Source organism: Falco cherrug, chromosome 7, assembly GCF_023634085.1.
Source record: "Falco cherrug isolate bFalChe1 chromosome 7, bFalChe1.pri, whole genome shotgun sequence".
Lineage (NCBI taxonomy): Eukaryota > Metazoa > Chordata > Aves > Falconiformes > Falconidae > Falco > Falco cherrug.
Window position 1 is genome coordinate 64,138,768 of NC_073703.1, and position 20,291 is coordinate 64,159,058.

The window sequence follows — 20,291 nt, forward strand, 5'->3', positions numbered from 1 at the left end:
CCAGAGCTACAGCAACTTTTCCATCATAAAGAAGTATTAGCAACCTGAATCTTAGGTAAGTGATTTATTTTCTTCACAGATGATGCATGCCATCATCATTTGAATATTGTGTTTTCAAAGTTCAGCAGTCACAACCACGGATGGGGAAGCCAGAGTTGAATGATAGGGAATGTTCTCTTCAGGACAGGTGATCCAGTGCTTACAGGAGACGTCAGGGATTTGTGCTTCGGCATCTGAAGTGAGGTATGACAAAGCCTGGTTAGCTTTTGTGCCTCTACCTCCGGAATATGCTGTATTGCTCAGAGCATGAAACAAGTGGGGTTCCTTGCAATGCAGCGAGGGTTAAACAGCTGTTTGTCGTTATACACACCTATTTTAAAAGTGAGTAACTTACCCATCAAAGTTTATTTGCTGTGTGCATCGTAACTAGTTCCATACAAAGACGTTGTCCTTCCAAGCAGCAAAGACAGCATGTTGGTTTTAGAATTAAGGAGCTTGCAGGAAGGCATGAAAAAGTTCAGACAGATTCTGCTAAGGATCATTCACTCCTTCCACTACAAGGGCAGTACCTGGCAAAATGTCACCTGGCAAATAATAATAATAAGAATTTAAAAAAAAAAAACTAGATGGCAAAATATCATGGAAGTGGGATTAAGGAATCTGAAACAGTTGTAGAAAGCCAGAAGACTAATTGAAAAAGTCAATCTTCATTCTTCCGATTTGAAAAGTAGAGTTCTCTTGCCCATTATTATCTATGGTATCATACAAATTCTTCCATAAAATGATCACAGTAGTAGCTACAATCAGGTTTAGCCGCCCCAGAGCATTGCCTTTAGTATGCTTTAAAAAGCAGGGCAGTAATTCTCACAGCAAGATGCCCCTAAGGGAAGTAGCAGCCACTGCCCGCTCAGGTTTATTGGAGTATGACTGAAGAATGTGCACCCAACCTCAGACTGAATTTTTTACTCTAGCATTTGAAGAAATCTCACCACCTAGAGGCAATGTGCCATTCTGCCTCTTGCAAAATCACTACTGAAGGATGAATTTTGTAAGGGTAGGAACACTGTCATTTAAACCAAATTATAGCAGGTATCTGCCTTAGTTCAAAGATCTGATTCATAGTTTTCAGAGTCAAGACAGTACATTGATTATGTTACTAAGACAAGGAAACAGCAGGTCACACTGAGAAGGAAGAAATGACAAGGCATCTACATGGTTCATTATAATTAAGATGACAATACCATCAGATTCCGGTTACATATGTATAGCAAATACCTTATACCTGGGGGAAGATTATCCAAACAGATTCAGGGGGAAATACAAGACTGAGCAGCTAGTATGGGTGAGCAAACCCTAGTGGGTAAAGCTCTGCAGCAAATAAGACCAGAGCAGCGATGGGATATAGCTGGAGAACACAAGCAGGCCCTTCCCTCTGCTTGCCTCATCTGCGTGGCAGCCGTAGGAACAGCATCCCCCATATAACGAAGAAAAAACAAATTCATCTCATCATGATGCCAACAGCATAGCTTGGTGCAGCTTATGCAAAGATCACGTAATGCAATCAATTTAAAAGCTCAGGGAAAAAGTACCTCGGAAATAGCAGCTATGAAAGGAAATTAAGTGACAGGAAACCGCAGAAATGAGACAGAGCAATGCGAGCATGGTTCTGTTGTTGCCTTTTTTGAGTAATGTGCCCCCAAAGGAAGTTATTCAACATTTTACATGTACATTCAACATGTACATTTTACTGCAAAACCTGAAATACAAGAAGTCCGATGGGTCCTTCAGGACACAGCAGTTTTCTCCAAACATGAGCTAAACAAATGATCCTCACAGCAAAGATCGCTGGGACGGACACCTAGAGACCACAGGTCCCCTGGCAGGCAGTGTCAGCAAGCTGAAAGCGCTGAAGCCGAGTTTAAGGTGATAAACCACATGGGCCTCTGGCAATAGAAGGAGCAATCAGACATCTGTTACCGCCATTTTGCAGAAAGTTTAAGTCGCTTCAGCTACAACTGAAACAGAGCAACTCCCAGCTCCTGTCAGCGCAGCAGACTTCCAGTGCAAAGCAAAACAGGCTTCCTACAAACACTGCTGAGCAAATGCAAGTATTCTAGTGCTGCAACAAAAGCTTGGGCTCACCCGTTTCAGGTTTACAAAATGATCCAAGAAATGCCAACAGGCAGTTTTTCTAAATCCTCTGCTCCTTCCACCTTACTCAGAGAAAGGCAGGCCTGCCAGAGCCACCACACCACCACCGGTGGTGGTTTGGGAGAGGAATAAAAGAACAAGCACAAACCTGACAAATTTTTCAGGTGGAGAAGGGGCAGGAGACAAGACTACCAACCCTGAACTCCCAGAGTCTTCACCAGACCCAACTGGTTTTTCTCCTGTGAAATATTCATCCATTTCAGGTTCGTGCTCTCTCCTTCCCAACAAACCACCTTCAATGTATGGGAAGTTCATTTCCCAGAGACTTTGTTCACTAAGGGCAAGGCCACATCAGACATCTGAAAGACAAGTACAGCAGAGGGACACAACTAAAGGTATGAGAGACAGACAAATACATCACGTGTACTGGCAGGGGTGAAGAGAGGCAACGCTACTTTTCAAAACCTCTGCAGTAGGACCCCGTGAAATGCACAGGCAGGAATCCCCTAACGATCTCACCAACCAGTTGCCAAACTAGTTTTGAGTTGAAAAATCTACTAGTTAGGAAACAACACAGGTGTACATACATACACTTGGGTTATTTCTCACATAGCTGAGCAGCTTGTAAGAAATGAGCAGAGTGTGTAAAATGCTCATCCCCTCATGCATGCACGTGAACAGCAGCTGCAGCAGGAACTTTGTACAGGGTGCAGCCTACATTGGCATAGCAGGGGGCTGGGGGGGGAAGGGAATATGCAAAGATATACGTTACTTAGGAATGCTCACGCGCTGTGTCAAGTAGCGTGATAATTAAATCGTTAGTCACATTGACAAGTGGGTGGAAGAGGCTGGAAATGTCTGATGCAGTTTGCTACGGGCAATTATAGATTTGCCAGCAACGCATCTGTCACACGCAAAGATGGGCTCAGACCCAAGTATCTGCAACAGCTCAACTTTAGCCCATTTCCCACAAGTAAAATGGAACGAAGACACCAGGCTCTGCATCCGCAGTGCTGTAGAACAGCTCAGACCCACCACCAACCTAGCCAACCTACCGCATGAGAACAGCTGTGCAATTCCACATGCTCAAATATTCATCCGGGAAGGAACTTGCAGAGGCTAATCCTTATCCAAAGATCTGGGAATTTCCCTTCTTGAAACTCTCCCCAATACTACTTACTAGTTACATAGCATTTATGTGCCCCCCAGTCCTGTTACACAGCATATCTCACTTGACTGCTGCATTGACAAAAGGCTCACAGGCTCAGCGGAGATCTGAGAGCAGTTCAGTAAATACCTGACCACTCTCTTCAGGAAGCATCTGCCACTCACACAGGACCAATTAATCTTTGCAACAATGTAAAATTTCCTCTAAAGCACAAAACTGAAAGTAATTCCATTTGTCTTAATGAACTACATTTTACGTGGGAGCTGACTGTGGAAAAACTGGATCTCGAGAGTGCCAGCCTTCTCACTGTCAGCCTCAAAATTCTTCCACATAATGGGATATAATTAAGAAGTGGAAGGAAGAAAGGCCAAGAGTAACTTGCATTAAGAGACACCTTGCTTGCTGTGCCGGTCCCACTCACAGGGAAGTCTCTGCAGCCAGTACCTTTCCCAGGTCAGAATTCTCAAATTCTTTAGAAATTAACTGTTGCTACAGCAACCCAAAGGCTTGCAGGGGGGGTGGCAATGGTGGGTGTCTGTGTACTTGCTGCTTCCTGCGACACATCAGCTTGTAGGAAACGGCAGCTGGTAGGAATGTGCATGTAAGAGGACAAGACTCACACGGACAACTGTGGTGGGTTGGTTTTCCCCAAAGAAATTTTATTTGAGAAAGTTGACAAAAATCCCCCAACCAGTCATTACAGGTAAATCCACACCAGTCCCCCGCACCTGCTCCCCAGTAACCATACCAGTACAGTGAAGATCAAAACGTAACACCAGAACAATGACACTGTAACAGTCACCTGGGGAACTTAAGGCCTCACCACCATTTTTAAGATACAGATATCTTTGTACTCAGATAAGGACGGGGAGAGGATATCAAAACAGACAAGACTGGAAAAGCCCCTTTCTTGTACTGTCTTTTCAAGTTATATAAAAACAAAAGCAGAACCTTAACAGATCTACAGGCTTCAAACTGTAGGACCTTAAACTACCTTCAAATGACTTCTGTAATTCAGTCCTGTGGCATCACTGCTGTTCTGCACTATAACAGCTTTCAAAAACATACAAGGATAAAATTGATGCAAGGGCAGAGGAGTGGATGTGGATTCTTAATATGGCTTTATCAAAAAAGAAACAAATTAAAAGCAATCTAAGCACTTAGCGGTGGAACTAACAACTCCAGTAACTTCGCAATGGCAAAGGGGAGGGAAAGTACTAATGTATTTAGATGACGAGAGGTCGTCTTTTCATCCTCTTTCCCATCGCCTCCCCCCGGACAACCATTTCCTTCCCAGCAACAGATCAGATTCAGGTCAGAAATCATAAATCCATGTTTTCAGAATGGTAGGCCAGGCCCAGGGCCATGACAACCCCTTCCCTAGCCAGAAGTGTCTAGGCACATGACACCAGAATGCTGTGCTGCTGAACCATTTGCACTGAAGGAATGCAGGGAAGGTGAAAGAATTTTAATCACTGCCTAAAAACTGCAGCAAGTAAGTCCAGGAAGTTAACCTGCCTGTTTTTTCCCAGCCTGGCTTATTTAACATCATGCCATCTGGATGGCTGAGAAACGACAAGAAGCTACTTGCTCTCTCTAGTACCGCAAAGGAGAATAACAATTACATTAAGGGCACAGTTCAGACTCCCCCAGACATAGAATTAGCCTATTCCTACCCTGTACTGCTTTTCTGAGTTCATCCACATTCTTCCAACTCCTCTGCCAACCTGCAAGGCACCCTTGCACCCTCAGAGCTCAACACAGGGTACAGGCCCTCGTATTTCATGTGAGCAGCAGCCCACTTGGCTTTGAGGTCTCAAAAACGAGGTCCAGCCAGCTGCCTGCTGGATAAACACTACACTGTTAGATAAGAAAAGTCTCCTGCTCAATGTAAGCCCAAGTTTTGCAGCACAACCTGCTCCTATTTGCTCTGTGACTGTATCTGATGGAGGCCTCCCGTCTGCTACACAAAAGGCCGTCCCTGACCAAGGCTTTCAGGAAAGCTGCTGCACCATTTCAGAACAAGAGAGGCAAACCCAAGACAAACATGTGGAGCAAGGGCAGGACCAAGGCTGGACAGCTTATCTGAGCAAAAGCAGGCTTCTCCTTTCCAAGCTCAAACACGCTCCCAAGCCCTACTTCCAAGGCTCCCCTTCCTCCAGGCTGAACCACCGTATGCTCGAGTGCCCTGACCCGTCAGCACAGACACCAGCTCCCACAGGGAGAAACACAGAGGTCCACGACAGGGACCAAACCTTGGACCTCCCTCTATCCTCAGGCCCTGCTGGAATGATGAATCCTATCGCTTTGTACTCACCTCCATTTGCACAGGGCTTAGATCCCGGCTGGTCAGAACAGGGAATGTCCCGCTCTGCCCTGGTGCCCACTGCATGGCACCTAAAGAGCTCAGCAGGGTCAAGTGGCTCAGAGTAACACTACAGTCACAGACAGATGGGAGACATCATCAAGCCAAGATTATAAAAGGAGAACAGACAGCGCAAAAAACTTGCTGCAGCTGTCGTGGAAACATCTTTTTTTTTTATTTAATCACTGCCCCAAGAATACCCAAACCCATCAAAACCTCCCCCACCCTCAACATCCAACAGGATTTCACAAGTCCCCCGTTGCCTCCAACGTTTAGGTTCCCCTCCCCCTTTAGGGTCCAAGTTCCTGCAGAAAAGCTCCAGTCAGTGGGTATCATCTGTGAGATGGCTCCAGGGGGCCACAGCTGGGTCCCAGCGGTGTCCAGCTGGGTCTGAGAGGAGGGGGAGGAGGACTTGCTCCTTTACTCAATCAGTTTCTTGGCCTTGAAGAAGCGACGCAGGTAGAAAACCTGCCAGGTGGCCAGTCCGATGAGACAGCACATGGAGAAAATGCTGAAGTACAGAACCCGGGTGTTTGTTGACTCTGAAACAGACAATATACCATTGCACAGGAGCCTGCATCACAGGATGTGCCTCAAGAGAGCAAAGTTCCCAGGATTTCCTCTCCCCACCCTTCGAAGGCAAGATATCATACAGCACGAAGGCAAGGGCACCCAAGCACCAGCAGTACTCAGTAAACACAGAGGGAACAAGAAGGATAATGAGAGAGAACAAGGTGAAACTGTGGTCAGTGGGCAACATTAAATGGTACAGAGTAACCCACATTCAGGATGGAGAAAGAAATTCTGGAGGTGGGACACACAAGACTCAGTGATTGCTTCAGAAGGAGAGAAGTATCAGCAGGTTTCCCTTACTAGGAACAGAAGGGACAGAGACCGCTACAAGGGCTTGCTCTCCAAATGCTGTGCTAGTAACACCCCGCAGAAGTAAGTAAGGGGTCTTAGAGCTCCATCCCTCTGAAGGAGCACACAGTCTCTTACCATTCGTGTCCCTCATCTCTTCTTCTCGTTTCTTCATATAAGCAAAGTCATTAACAATGGACTCTGAAAGATCTTCCAGGCGCCTCAGTTCTACTTCCAGAGGCTTCAACTTCTCCACTTTAGCAATCTAGAAAACAGAAGAGTCAGGCAATCACTAAGCCAAAACCAAAAGCTCCCCCACATGGGTTTTTACTGCCAGTTTGAACCACTCCTCCTCACACACTACAAATCTGGGACATCCTTCCCCCAGGGAAGCACCTCTACAAGCCAGAAATTACCACTGCATAAAACACTATCACTTCTCCCACCTGTTCTCTGAAACACACTTTCCTACTACCCCTCCTACACAACGGAGGAGCACAGCATGCCTACAAGCACATTTCTTCCTTATTCAGCCTAACGTTAGCTTATTTACAGTTGACTTCTGAGGAGTGGGTAGAAGAGCCTGCCACATGACTAAACCTCCAGTGAATAGAAATCAGAGTGAGATATAGGTGACTAACTTACATACGCATACGATACTGTTCTATAGGCACACAGGATATTAGCACCGAGACTCACCGTTGCCACACGCCCCAGAAAGCAGCCTGATTCCCAGTAGTAATAAAAGCGCAATGGTTTGATTACACCCACGAGAGCTCAGGGCTTTTTTCATCACTTACGACTGACAACCTCAAGGGCTGCATAGGCTCTAGGTAGGGACCACGCCGCTACGAAGTGCTCCATCTGCCTCAAGCCACCAGGTGGCGCTGCTGGAATACGTATGGGACAGGCTGCCACCGAGCCAGTTGAAGAAGGAAAAAGAAAAATACACTTCCCTCATAAAAGCTGGTTTTAGAGGACATCATTTTTGCGCAGCACAGGCAACCCACAGTCCTACAAGTCACAGGGTTTTATCCAAAAAAGAAAAGTCCACAGGAAATACAGTTAGAAAGCATGGTCCACAACAGCAGCTATTTAAAGTTGGATGTGAAAACATGTGTGCCTTCACCCGTCCTGGCTGTAACCTGACTACACATTATGTAAAATCTGTGACACAAGGACATTGCTCAAAGGAAGCTAGCTGCAACTCCTGCCACTGCTACAGCATGGAGTTTGAGTAACTCTGGTCCTTGCATAGAATTTGCTGCTATTGCCAAGAAGCGACAGGCACCTGCCATGAAGGCTAGATGCCATTGTCCCCAAGTAATGCAGCAGAAGAAAGATGTGCTACAGGAAACTACAGAAAGCACATGGACACCTGCAGCTCACCAACGGTCTCACAGCCACACAGAATTACTCAGACATAAGCCACAGGACAGCATCTCTCAGTGGTCTGTGCTGACAGGCAGGCAACAGGGTGCCCAGGGTGCAAGCATCACCAAAACACCACTTCCAGAGGCAGCTGCCTGGGTGTCAGAGCCCACCTGAGGAGATGCTCGGGACCAGGCCAGTGCTAGCTGATCAGCTGTTTCACTGAAGGGTCTTCACATGACACACATATCCTGGCAAGTAGCAAGCCATCAAGCAGTCATCTGAGGCTTTTTATGCTGAGGTGAGCTGTATATTACAGCTTTGCCTGCACGGCAGTGTCAATTTGGTGAACGTTTGTGAGGAGAGATAGGAAAGGGGAGGTTAAACCCCTGCTGCTTTCTAGTGGCCTGGACACATACCTGCCAGCAGGGCTTTGCTGAAAAACTCGCACCCGTTTAAGCATGCCTATGGCCCAGACTGCTGAGGAAGCTAGAGCAGCAGGTCTGTAACACACACAAAGACTCAGGCAGCTCTACTGACAAGAGAGCCCCACACTGACCAGCTCCACGATGTTCCTGGAGGGCACCTTTCCTCATTCACAGAAGGCTATAAAGGTTCCACTGGGGAAAAACAAGGCTTGTCTGCTGCATCCTGCATCCCTTCAGCTGCTCTTAATAGGTGTAGCTAGGATCATCTGATAGCTACTTGTAGTGCTGCGTGCACTCTGAAATGCACATCCTGGAACCTCTTTCGTCCCTAGAGAAGCCAATATGCACAGCTGCTCCAAGGGATTTTTGTAAAAAGCCCACCAAGCACTTGTGATGATGGAACACCATCATCCTAGAATGAACATCTGAACCACCAGAACTGACATGACAACTCCACTAACTCCTCAGGGGCCACTCAAAAATCTGTCAAAGCCTAACTCTCTTCCTAGCATAGGAAGAGACACACTGTAGCCAAGAATTGACAAGGAACAGCTGATCTGGAAAGGAACCCAGATCACCAAGCCTTCTTGGTGCCCTCTGAAAAGTCTTTTCACTCTTCCCTACCTTCATTTCTACTTATCAAATACAGAAAGTTATTCCTCCCTACCCCAGAGAACTAAGGTATAACATTGCCATGCAGTTAGCTTTTCTAACCCAGCTCACTCTCCAAGGTGCTTTGCTCCAAGAATGTCCAGATCTATGAAAGCTTATAAAGCCAGACTTGGATGTTACCCCTCTTCTAACTGCATGTATCCATGCACAAGCAGGGTATCAGTGACCCTCGTTCAACTCCCCCCATCAAGTCTCCTTGCAGCAATTCAACAAGAACAACTCGGGACAGAAGACAGGTCATTGGCACCTTACAGCACACGAACATCACAAGCAAAAGGCTCAAAAAGGCATCAATTCCAGGAAACCTGAGCAACAGGCCTGCCCTCTGAGGCCTTACAGCAACCAGTCAAGTCAAAACCCACAAATACTACAGCAACCTGGGGAGAGGGAATAAAAAAAAAAAGAAAACAGACTGCAAAGCAGTGTGGCTAAACATCTGTAGCAGCTGTGCAAACATTAAACCAGTCTGAGTCCTTTGCAGACATGCTGCTCAACAAGGCTCAACACAGTCTGCCCCTCTGAGAGATCTTCACAAGTCAAGGACGCTTGCCAGTGCTGCCAAGATCTCCATTTGGTATCAGGTGGGACTGCAAATCTAAATTCTTCTTTTCTCACATTTGTCTGTGGACCTTTTCCATTGATCTAACTAAGCTGACATGCATAATGGATATTTAGTTTTATTCCAAGACAATTTTATCAGTACAAACAGTGAGCATGTAGATATACAGTCATAGGAGAACCTTTCTGCACAGGCACAACACTTCTAGGTGGTGCTACAGTAATATAACTCAGAATATGCTGTGGGGTTGTATTTAAAGAGATTCTGTAAATGCAGTCACCATAATTCTCCCACTTATGCTCTATGGGGTCATCCCATAAGATTTCAACATCTTGTAATCCTTTAGTAGCGGGTTGCCAGACAGCTGGTGCAACGATTGCTCTGCTCTTCCCTGACCCCAAGTGCTTTTTTACTCCCCACGTAGGATGTGCTCTAGACTGACTTCAGCCATGCAGGACCAGCTAGCCCAAAGCTCAAAAAGATACAAAAACTCCAGCATTACCATCTCAGAAATTTTTCTTTTTCTAACTGGCACCATAAACAGCATCCTCTGCTACCCACTGTCCTCCCTAAGGCATGTTCCATGCTTTTGTGCACAGCAGACACACAATCACTTGCAGGAATCTTTCTCTGCCAACAACTCTCATTTTCTCAGGCACAGGCTCTGTGCTGGGGGCTCACTGACCCTGAATTCTAGTAAGCCAAAAACATAGTAGCAACCATCAAAATTCAGCATCCAAACCAGCCAGGACTGTTCCAGCCACAAAGCAGCTGCTATTCCACAAAGCTGGCTCTTGGGTCTAAGAAAACTATGTCCTCTTAAGATGGAAACATTTAGGCTTTATGCCTATTTGCAATGTCACGCCTTCAAACCAAACACCCATTTCACACCAGCTGTTAGTCTGCCAAACACCTTTATGTTGATACACTGCCAGTTCTTCGAAACGCACAGGCGCCATTTCAGGGCTGTTGAGCTGGGACGTCTCACAGTCGGGAAGGTAAGAACAGTAACATCACAACTTGACCTTTAGGAGGATCTGATATTAACCTAAAATGCCCTCCGCTGCTGGGGCTTGGGAAACTTCACATCTCCGTATCTTGTTGCTTCTGATGCCTATGCCCAGAAGCTGGGTCATGCTGTCCTAGCAAAGAAATTCACACATTAGGCTCCAGTTCCCAGAGTAGAGAATTAATTTCAGTTGATGTTTGTCTTTTTTTTTTTCCTCTCTCCTAACACACAAAGCTTCACTGGAATTGTAGGTTGCAGACAGGCTTTCATCACCACTGGGAAAACAACTTCCCATCATGAGCCCCAGATCTACAAATGGCATCACGTGAGTGCTGGGAAAGGGGAGCCTGCAGTGCAGGCAGCCAGGGGACATACCTCCTCGTAGTTCTTTGCTTCAACTCCATGCTTCATGTCCAGAATCACGAGCTGGTCCGGCATCCTCCCTGTTCCTGGAAGCATAATGAAAGGATTCATTGTGTGAAACATTCAGCCTGCCAGGAAATCACCAGCTCTCCCCACCACAGAGGAAGAGCTCACAATATCCCTCCCCTCCCTCCATGTCTGCAGCTAACTGCGGAGGCAGCACAGTCCAGCCTAAAAATACAGAGACTTCACAATAAATCCTGACTGTAGGAGAGCCTCCCAAAGATAATGAGAACAAGCTGTAACTAAAAGCACTAAATGTGTGTAGGATGCAAATCACTGTAAAAACTGCAGAGGATTAGAAGATGAATACCAGCTGCTATGAGACAGCCTGGTGAAAAACAAGTCACTAGAGGGACAGATATTCAACTGGGAAGCCCACGGTCCTCCTAGCAGGAAGCGCACCGGCAACTTGTCAAGGTTACTGGGGTTGTAAATGATTTTCCATCCAAAGGAGCAGAAGGTAAACTGCACCAATTGAGGAATATGGCATATGGGGACTACTGACCCTTGCATGCTGCAGTGTTTGTAGAAACGAAGGCAATCCCTTTACCAGCATATCTTTTCAGGGAAAGAACAGCTCAGATGGCTGAGATCCACACTGCTAACGCAAACCCTGAGATGGCAGAGGCTTCTGAAGCTGAGAAAACACCACTTCAGAGAACTGCCAGCTGAAGTTGCACAAACAGCGCGTAGAATAAGGCTGTAGTCAACAGCACAGCAGGTATCTTTTAAGGCTGTAGCCCCCAAGCTAGAGACACCTATGGCCAATAGGTTCTTCTGACTGTCATATCTGAGAACATTCATAAGAAAATTTTATTTTTATATATCTATATATATATAGGATAGGCATACAACATACCCCAAAGAATGCAGCACATCATCTGACCCAAGTATCATATCCCACTATACCACCCACCAAGGAAATGTCTGTACATAACGCATTCCCAAATCCCAGCACTTTGGCCATACAGTTGTCCTCAGCTGGCTGCCAGCAAAACACCAAGTCCGAATTCACTTATACTATGAATTTCAGAGTCTTTATCCAGGATCACGTCCAATACTCACACTCTACTTTAGGAGTTTGCCAGATGGACATTCCCTCAGTCCACAAACAAATTAAATGTACAGGTTACACTGGGTCACTCCAGTCATAGCTAGGAAGATACTCCCGGTCTTCAATACAACATCCCCAATTTTCTCTCTACCCACTGAACAGCTCCTCAACACCAGACCAGAATCACCTGTACCACTAGCAGAACACAGAATAACCTACTGACAAGGTGGTCCCTATCAACTACAAACTGTTCCTTAACTTTCAGGAGCTCAAAATTCAAACCCAGTTATGTAAGAGCCCAACAGATAAATCGGGATTAGGATGGCATTTTTTATTTTCTTATGAAAGACCGGTTACTGTAAGAACAAATTAAAATCCCTACGCTGTTCTTTAACAGACAGGCTGTAGACAACCACCCAGTGCTCCTGTCTCCAACCACAAGTTTTGACCGCTTGTGCCATACATATACCAGCACGCCTGGAGACTGGCAGGTAGGGCAGCCAACAGTAGCTGGAGAAGAAAATTCAAAGCACACAGTTCAGCAAGAGGTTTTTTTTAAAGTTGTTTAAATTACAGCAACTTGGATGGAGAGCTGGAGCTTCCAGGAAGAGATGAGAAAGATGAAAAGGCTAGTGAACAGGAGAACAGAACTGGAAGGATTAATTTGTCAGGCTGGAACAGAGAGCTGCCAAGAGGCAGTAAGAAACCAGAAGAGCTGCTGGGTGCAAAGGGATGGAAAGCAGACATTCCGAAAGAGGTTAATGTTGTCAGGGACTGGCCTGGAAAAAGTCAAGCTGCTCTTCTATGAGTTTACTGAGCCCAGGGCACTAAGCAGCTCCCTTCATGCCCATCAGATCCTCAGTAACTCCCTGCTCCTCCTGCTCACCAGAGCAGCCTGAATCAGCAGCAAAGAGAAAAACAGTTAAATCCCAGAGATCCTGAACTAAACTGATACCTACTTCCCACAGGAGGTCTTCAAGAGATCATCTCACATGAGCACAGAACTGTTTCCAGGGAGATTAGGGGAGCTCCTAATTTGCAAAGTCAGTGGAAAACCACGATGGTTGAACTGGACGTCAGAAAATTTTCCCACAGAAATTCCAGAAAAAAAATAAGCCATAACACTCTTAAGAAAATTTGCAAAGAGACAGATTATAGAAGGAGCAAAGAGATAGAGCTTAGCACGCAGGCCCTACAGGGGAGCACGTAGCAAGGCCAGGCTGTCTGTCTCGGAGATTAGCATACAGTGGGAGAGTAAGCATGTCTGGGAACAGAGTACTGCTCAGGAAGACAGGATTCTTCCACGGTGGAAGAGGAGGGAAAAAGCCTGTCATGCAAACCCCCAAAGCTCCAAAAAGCACCCTAAGAACTCCTCCACTCTGATAAGGTGGACCTTCTAAACAGGACCTCCTCCTCACTTCCTCTTCCTCATTTCTGTGGTTAGGGATTGAGAAATCCCAGTTGCTTAGATCCCTCGGGTCCCAACGGCTCTGGGCTTCCTCTGCCAACAGTTTTTCTCTTCCAGTCCTCCACCAACATCCTCCTTGGCTGCCGCACAAGTCCTGACCACTTACTTGAGACTGTGGGGGGAAAAACCCAAAACCTTTAAAGAGAAACATGGGGATAAAACAGCACTTGGTCAGTTCCCCCATTCCCATGCTGACCTTACAGAGGAAACCATGCGCTTCCCTGTGACGTGGTTACTTCTCCCACAGTACCTTAACCAAGTCCTGCAGATGATCAAGCCTCACAGCACTGCCTCCCTTACTTTAATACTGCCTTGATTTCCAGCACAGGCATGGGAAATCTGAAGATACTCACCATGCAGCATCTCTCTTTAGCAAGGCAGTACTGGGGTACCTGGGTCCAAAAAGAAACTGCCAGCTTGGAGGCCCCTAAAGAGAAAGCCTGCAGAAGAGGATCCAGCTGCTCAATTGAACAGCTCTAGATTTTGGCACCTCAACGCCCCACTGGTCATCAGGCAGAAGCTGCATTTAGAAATGTTTTATCCTCATCAGTACTGAAAGCTTTCAAACAAACTTGCAACAATACAAGGGAGCCAGAGAACAAATATTTGCTACAACCCAAGGAGCTATAAGGGGCCCAGCCTAGGCAAGAAACCCCTGGTCATAAGCCCTGAAATAAGAGTCTAGACAAACTAAAGAAAGAAGCCTTTCCCACTTCAGTGTGTGATCGCAGGGAAGCTATGAAAGGTTCAGCAGGACTGTCTGGAGACTTCCCAAATACCCAGGTGTCGGACAGTAAATAGCACGAGTGACTCCTAGATGAGTCATTAGTGCCTGCATGTCTCGATGTGTTAAGGAGCATTTGGAAGCCCTACTTCTGGAGTGAAGTAAAAGCAAAATCATGAACATTTGGGGTCACTGCCTTATCTATAAAACACTATAGAAGAGGTGTTACACGCCAGATCCCTCCCAATCCCAACAAAAATGACAGCCTTCTCTTTCTGGAAAGTTCTCTTCAACTTGCAAACTATTTGCATTTTATACGTGGAACAGAACACCAAAAGAGAGGCTGCCTTTCAACAGGTATGAGGAATGCTGCTAGTGACTGCTCCGTGAAATGCTCTGAGATCTTATAGGGTAAGACCTAAGAAGAACTGGCTCCAGGGAGCAGAACTCCGAAAGCAACTGTGAAAATATGTGAGCACCTACAAACTTACATGCACTCACACCACCGCAGATGAGACTGGAGCCCACGTGTTCACTGTTTTCAGCACATTTTTCCTTAAGTTGAGCCCAGCCACTCAAAGCAGCACATGCGTCACACTCACAGGAAACGAGCGCTGAGATCGTCAGGCAACCATCCCTGCAGCACAAATGCAAGGCTGACGTTCTGCTCATTTCCCCTTCCCTTTATTGACCGCTTAAGAGAGCAGTTGCGGGTGCAAACAAAGGCCACGTTCTCTATACACACACTCCCCCCAACCCCAGAAAACAGTTGCTAACCTAACACAGAATTGCTGCCAAGTATGCATTGTGGAGAGATCACGTTCCACCAAATGGGGAGAGATGGTCAGCTGGGGAGAAAGACAGGGTCCTGAAGACGATGGCATCCTGCTCTGTCCTGGCTCGACTGCAAGATGGGGAGAAGCATGAAATGGGCAAAAGAGAAGTGGTTTGATCCCCAGTACTGCCACTCACTGCAACTGTGGTGACCTCCGTGGGAGGAACACGCAATTCCCCTTTCAGATGAAACCCAAGCGCTCTACATGACAGCCAGAGAATTTTACTTTACTTCAAATGCAACATCGACAGAGATATTCTGCAGTGAGCCTACAGCCTCCTGAAAATCAGCTTTAAGAGTCAAACAGCATTTTGTGGGCCACACTCAGTATCACTACCCCTAAACCGCACATCTATGCGAGCTTGATCAGAAACTAGATAGAAGCAGCCAACAGACCTTTCACTGCACTTACCTACGGGAAGCTTGCTCTCAAAGCAGGCCTCAAACATATCATAGTCTTCAGTGGTGAAGGCAAACTTGCCTTTAGTGGCATCCTCCTTGGCATACAGGATGTGCCCAGCAGAGTCAGTTATCTGTAAGAGACAACAAGGGTAAGAAACATGGTGCTTCACCACCACGGGCTCACACTGCCATACAGGAAGGGTTCTCCTAGCCTCCCCCCTAGATCTGCTACTTTCTCCTTTCAGCAGTTTCCCTCCTTCCTTGCAACTGTATGAATTCCTCCCCTCCTCATCCCTGTTCCAGGAGCTGCAAAAATCAAGAGTGCCTCTAAGGTAAATTACTCTTAAACAAAAAAACAAAAAAAAAAAAAAAAGGAAAAAAGCAATCAACCAACCAAAAAAACCCCAAAACCGAAAACCACACTAATTCCTCTTCCTCCTATAACCTCCAAATACAGAATACATTTAGGAACTCTAGCTGAACCAAACCGTTATTCACTGCCTTCATTTTGCACACACAATTCATAAATTCCCATAGCAACAGAGATATGGAGAAGCCTTACGGGACAAAAAAAATAAAAATAAAATAAAAAATCATTCCCCAGAAGATGAAATGGAGAAGGGCACATCCATTCCTCTCAAAATGAACCACCAGTGTGGCCCCGAGTTATACAAGGTTTGGGTGCCAAGATCCATAAAAGCAGCCACTCCAGGACAATTCAGACTACACAGACAGAATAATGACTGCTTTGCACTAAGTCTATGAAATTAACTAAGAATAGGCAAAAACTGTAGAAGGTCTACAAAAATGCTTCAACAAAGAGTAAAAACAAAAACAGAAAACCCAAAGACACACATTTCATGACGCAGACTTGAAAATCATTGTGCTCAATTAAAGGCTCGGTCCAGTTTAAATACTCTGACCGTGGAGAGAGGTAAAAAAAAACCCTGAAGGTGTCACAATACTGCATGAGTATCAACTGCGTGTGTTCCACTGGAATGTTTCCCAGTTTCCCTCAACTCTATCCTTCAGCAGGTCTGAAAAAGCATGGGTGCTAAAGTTAGGAAGGGCTTTTGAAAGTCTTAGAGGTGAAGAGACTAAAAAGCTTGGGAATAATTTTAAAGGTACATAAGACAGAAGTACACAAAATAATTTGTGGTATGGAAAAGGCAAGTCAGACATTCTCCTTTACGCCACCTTTCAACAGCAAAACAGCCTTTTTTTACTTGTACAAAGGCCATACAAAAGGGCTATGTACCCAAATTTTTTATAAGGAAACACTCTTTATTCTTTTAGAACAAGCTTATTAACTCCCTGCCACGGGATACCACTGATGCCAGCAGCCTGCTGGACTTGGAATAGATGCGGACCTTCACATGGATAACGAGAGCTGCTGCATTAGGCAGGAAAAATAAAGCATATAAATCCTCATGCCTCAGGCATAAACCATAGCAGGCAAGACTTCAGGAACAAGCTTCCTCTAGATACAGCTTATCCTGTAATTGCCTGTTACGGGATTTGCTGTAGCTGCCCTGAACCATATGGCATTTGTCAGTGTTGGAGAACAGCGAGGAGCATGGTTCTCCTCCCGCGCTGCCTGCTCAGAGCTCTACCTGTAGTCAAGCGGCGAGCAGATGAAAGCACACCTGCGTAGTCAGGCACGGGCAGCTGTGATGCCAGCCTCCGGCCACAAGCCACCAGACACAAGCCACCTCCTGTCTGGAAGTCACCAGGCTATTGAACACTTGAGCACTCGGCTCAAGTGAGTGAGCCCTACTGGAGGACATGACTGTCCACATTGGACCACGCAGACACAACGTAAAAGCATGTGTTTTGGTCACCATATGGTGCATGTTACGGAGCGGTCCTGATTAACCAAGATGCTTGATCAACGTGGTGCCGCATAATCTGCACACTGGGTTCTCCATCCCAAGGCACAAGAACACAGTAAAGCTCTCAAACGTCCCTATTATTTTAAGCACTGTTCCCTTAGGGCTTTGCAGCCACCAGAGCTAATCTTTAGCTAGCAAATATTATGCAGTTTGATCCATTTTTGCCCTTTGCAGCTCTAGCAATAGCCTGCTCACAAACAGAATTCTGGACAGTGTAAGCTCTGCTATCTGCTTTCATCAAAACTGAATAGCATCGCCCAAATCAGCCAAATGCACTGCCCATTCAGCTGGGACGCGGGGGTGGGGGAAGCTGCTAATAGCCCAGCCAGAATGAGTGTGGGGGAGTTGACCTGAAAGGGATTTTTCATTCTATTCTAACGTTATTTACGGTAACGCAATCCCCTACAGACAGGGCATTGTTCACCCTTGACAAACAGCCCAACGGTTCCCCAAACTGCCAGCCTTGACAATGGGGCAGAAGCACATGGCCAGGCCCAAAGGAGACCTCAGCCACACCAACGCTGCCCCTCAGCAGCCAGCTGGCAGAGCCCACGGATTCCTCCCAAACAGAGGGTGCCACTGTTAGTGCTGGGGTATCGCACACACAAAGCTCAGCTCACCAGCAGGAACTCAACTGAGCCCCACCAGAATTAACTACCAACCTCTTCCATGTGGTGGCCCGATCCAGGGGACCGAAGCAGACCATCCAGTGCAGACAGAGAGCCCACCTGCAGACATGATGTCTGAACTAACCTTTCCCCCATCGACCCAAAGACACACCTAGCAGAGGGGTTAGCGCACCAACAATAGGCCCAGCATGTTGGGAGGCCACAGCATATATTAACAAGAAGGAAAGCAAGAACTGCATGAATTATTATTTCTCCTTTGTAGCTTTTTGAACTAGTAAGGACTTTTATTGTAACTGCAAAAAAATAAAAAGAAGAAAAAACCCGCCAAAACCCAAAAAACAACTTCCATGAGCAGTCCTGCCTGGATACTAGCTTCAGCAGCAAAGCCAGACTAAGACCCAAGCATGGGATTCATCGTTTCACCGCCTCCCTAGACAAGTCCTCTGTCATCACCGTGAATTTTGGAAGAGACGGTGTGGGGTCAGTTGACCTAAGAGCAGCCAACCAGAGAACCAGGAGGCCTGACCACCAAGTGTTAAGAGACAGATGGGAACGTGGCAGTCTGAAACACATGCTCCTTACCAGGCAAGTACTACAGCAACATTTTAAGGCATTAAAGCTGCAGGCCTCCACCTATAAACAGACAAGTATCCTCTTACAAATGATGTAAGAGCAGGAGAACAAGATTTTTAAAAAAGCAAGACTCCAGAAATGGCCTTCTCTAGCCATAACCAAGGACGACTGCCAGTAATGCGAGGCCGTCAGGCGTTTGTAGGCCGACGCTGGAAGGGCAACCTGATTTCAGCAGACCTCAAATACTCACTCAGTAACACTGAGCTCAGAGACTCCCGAGCAGACCGTTCGCTCCCTGTCTGCACACTTTTCCAAGCCTTTGGGCACCCAGACAGAAATAAAAACCAGACAGAAAGCTGTTACCAACTGATGACGTAGCCACGGACCTTAGTGAGTGAGGTGGGAAATGAAGAAAGCCCAGGGAAGGCGGACCGCGGACAGGATTAACGCAAAGTTGTTCTAGTTTTAATAGCTGCTTGTCACATCGGTTAGCGGCATATATTGTGCCGACCCTTCCCCTGTACTCCGCGAAGACGCTTTAGGATTATTTTCCTCGCTGTGGCAACCACCTGCCCCCTTAAATCCCACGCGTGCCGCCAGGCAGCAAGCGTGCCCTCCTGCACGGCCGCGTCGCGTACCGAGCCCCGGTGGCGGAGCACCGGCTGGCCCCGTCCCCGCAGCCTGCTGCTCCTGCCCGCCGTGCCAGGCCGGCCGCGGGACGGGGCCCTGGGAAAGCCACGTCACCGACCGCTTCCCCCGTGCGGTGCCGGTGGCCTCTGGGCGGCCTCGCCCGGCCGCCGCGCAGGGCCCCGGGCACGCAGGTTCCGGGGCGGCCGGGGTCGGCCGCTGCAGCGCGGCTCTGGGGGCAAACCCGTGTACGTGGCTCCAGCCGGCGGAGCCCGTGGTCGGGCGAGCGCTGCCCCGGCCCCCCCCGCGCCACGGGCGAGAGGCCGGGCCGCCGCAAGCCCCGCGCGTGGGTCGCTGTCACGCGTGGAAAACGTCACCACCACCCCCCGCCCTGCCCCCGCACGCCGGGGAGGCGGGGCCACGCCGCCCGCCCCGGCCGGCCCCCGCTGCCCCCGCCCCGGCCCGCGTCGCCGCGGCCGCACCTTGAGGTTGGCGGAGGGGCCGGTGGAGGAGCCCGGCGGGGCGCCGATCTCGTACTCGCCCGTGACCAGCGTGTCGCGGTGGATCTCCTCCCGCAGGCACTTCCGCGCCTTGCCCGGCAGCTGGAAGGAGATGGGCCGCGCCGGGCCCACCAGCGCCAGCAGCAGCAGCAGCGCCAGGAGCGGGGCCTGCCCGAGGCGGGGGCGGCCGGGCAGCGGCAGCGGCATGGCGGCGGCTCCGAGTGCGGCAGGCCCGGCCTCCGCCTCCGCCACACGTGACCCGCGCCGCCGCCCGCGTCACGGGGGGCGGGGCCGGGGCGGGGCTGCGGGGCGGGGCCTTGGGGCTGGCGGGGCGGGGGCGCCCAGGGCCCGCGGGGTGGGCTGCTCGGTGTCCCCCGGGGGAGGCTGCCCTGGGCTCAGGCGCTGGAGCCCGGCCCTTCGAGCGGGTGTTCTGTTGTTACATCAGTTGTGAATGAAAATAATTCATTAATAACGGAAGATAATGAGTGGCGATCGTTTCTTTCGTTAAAGAATTGAAAAATTATGACAAATCCAAGCGTGCTGCGGGGCGGAGGAGCGGGCTGGGAGCGGACAGGCA

The 20,291-nt window shown here is 48.1% G+C and overlaps 1 protein-coding gene and 1 long non-coding RNA gene across 2 annotated transcripts; both read right to left on the bottom strand.

Moving 5' to 3' along the window:
* Positions 1-51: 51 nt before the first annotated feature.
* LOC129736521 (uncharacterized) lies at positions 52-2,500 on the bottom strand. Its single transcript, XR_008733255.1, has 2 exons — positions 2,300-2,500; positions 52-233 (listed from the first exon to the last, which is right to left on the bottom strand). It is a non-coding gene; the product is annotated as an uncharacterized LOC129736521 (long non-coding RNA).
* A 1,457-nt stretch (positions 2,501-3,957) lies between these two features.
* On the bottom strand, positions 3,958-19,978 carry TMED10 (transmembrane p24 trafficking protein 10). Its single transcript, XM_055716269.1, has 5 exons — positions 19,697-19,978; positions 15,504-15,624; positions 10,960-11,033; positions 6,684-6,810; positions 3,958-6,226 (listed from the first exon to the last, which is right to left on the bottom strand). The coding sequence occupies exons 1-5, from the start codon at positions 19,919-19,921 to the stop codon at positions 6,105-6,107; spliced, it is 669 nt and encodes a 222-aa protein (XP_055572244.1). The 5' UTR covers positions 19,922-19,978; the 3' UTR covers positions 3,958-6,104.
* Between the last annotated feature and the right edge of the window lie 313 nt (positions 19,979-20,291).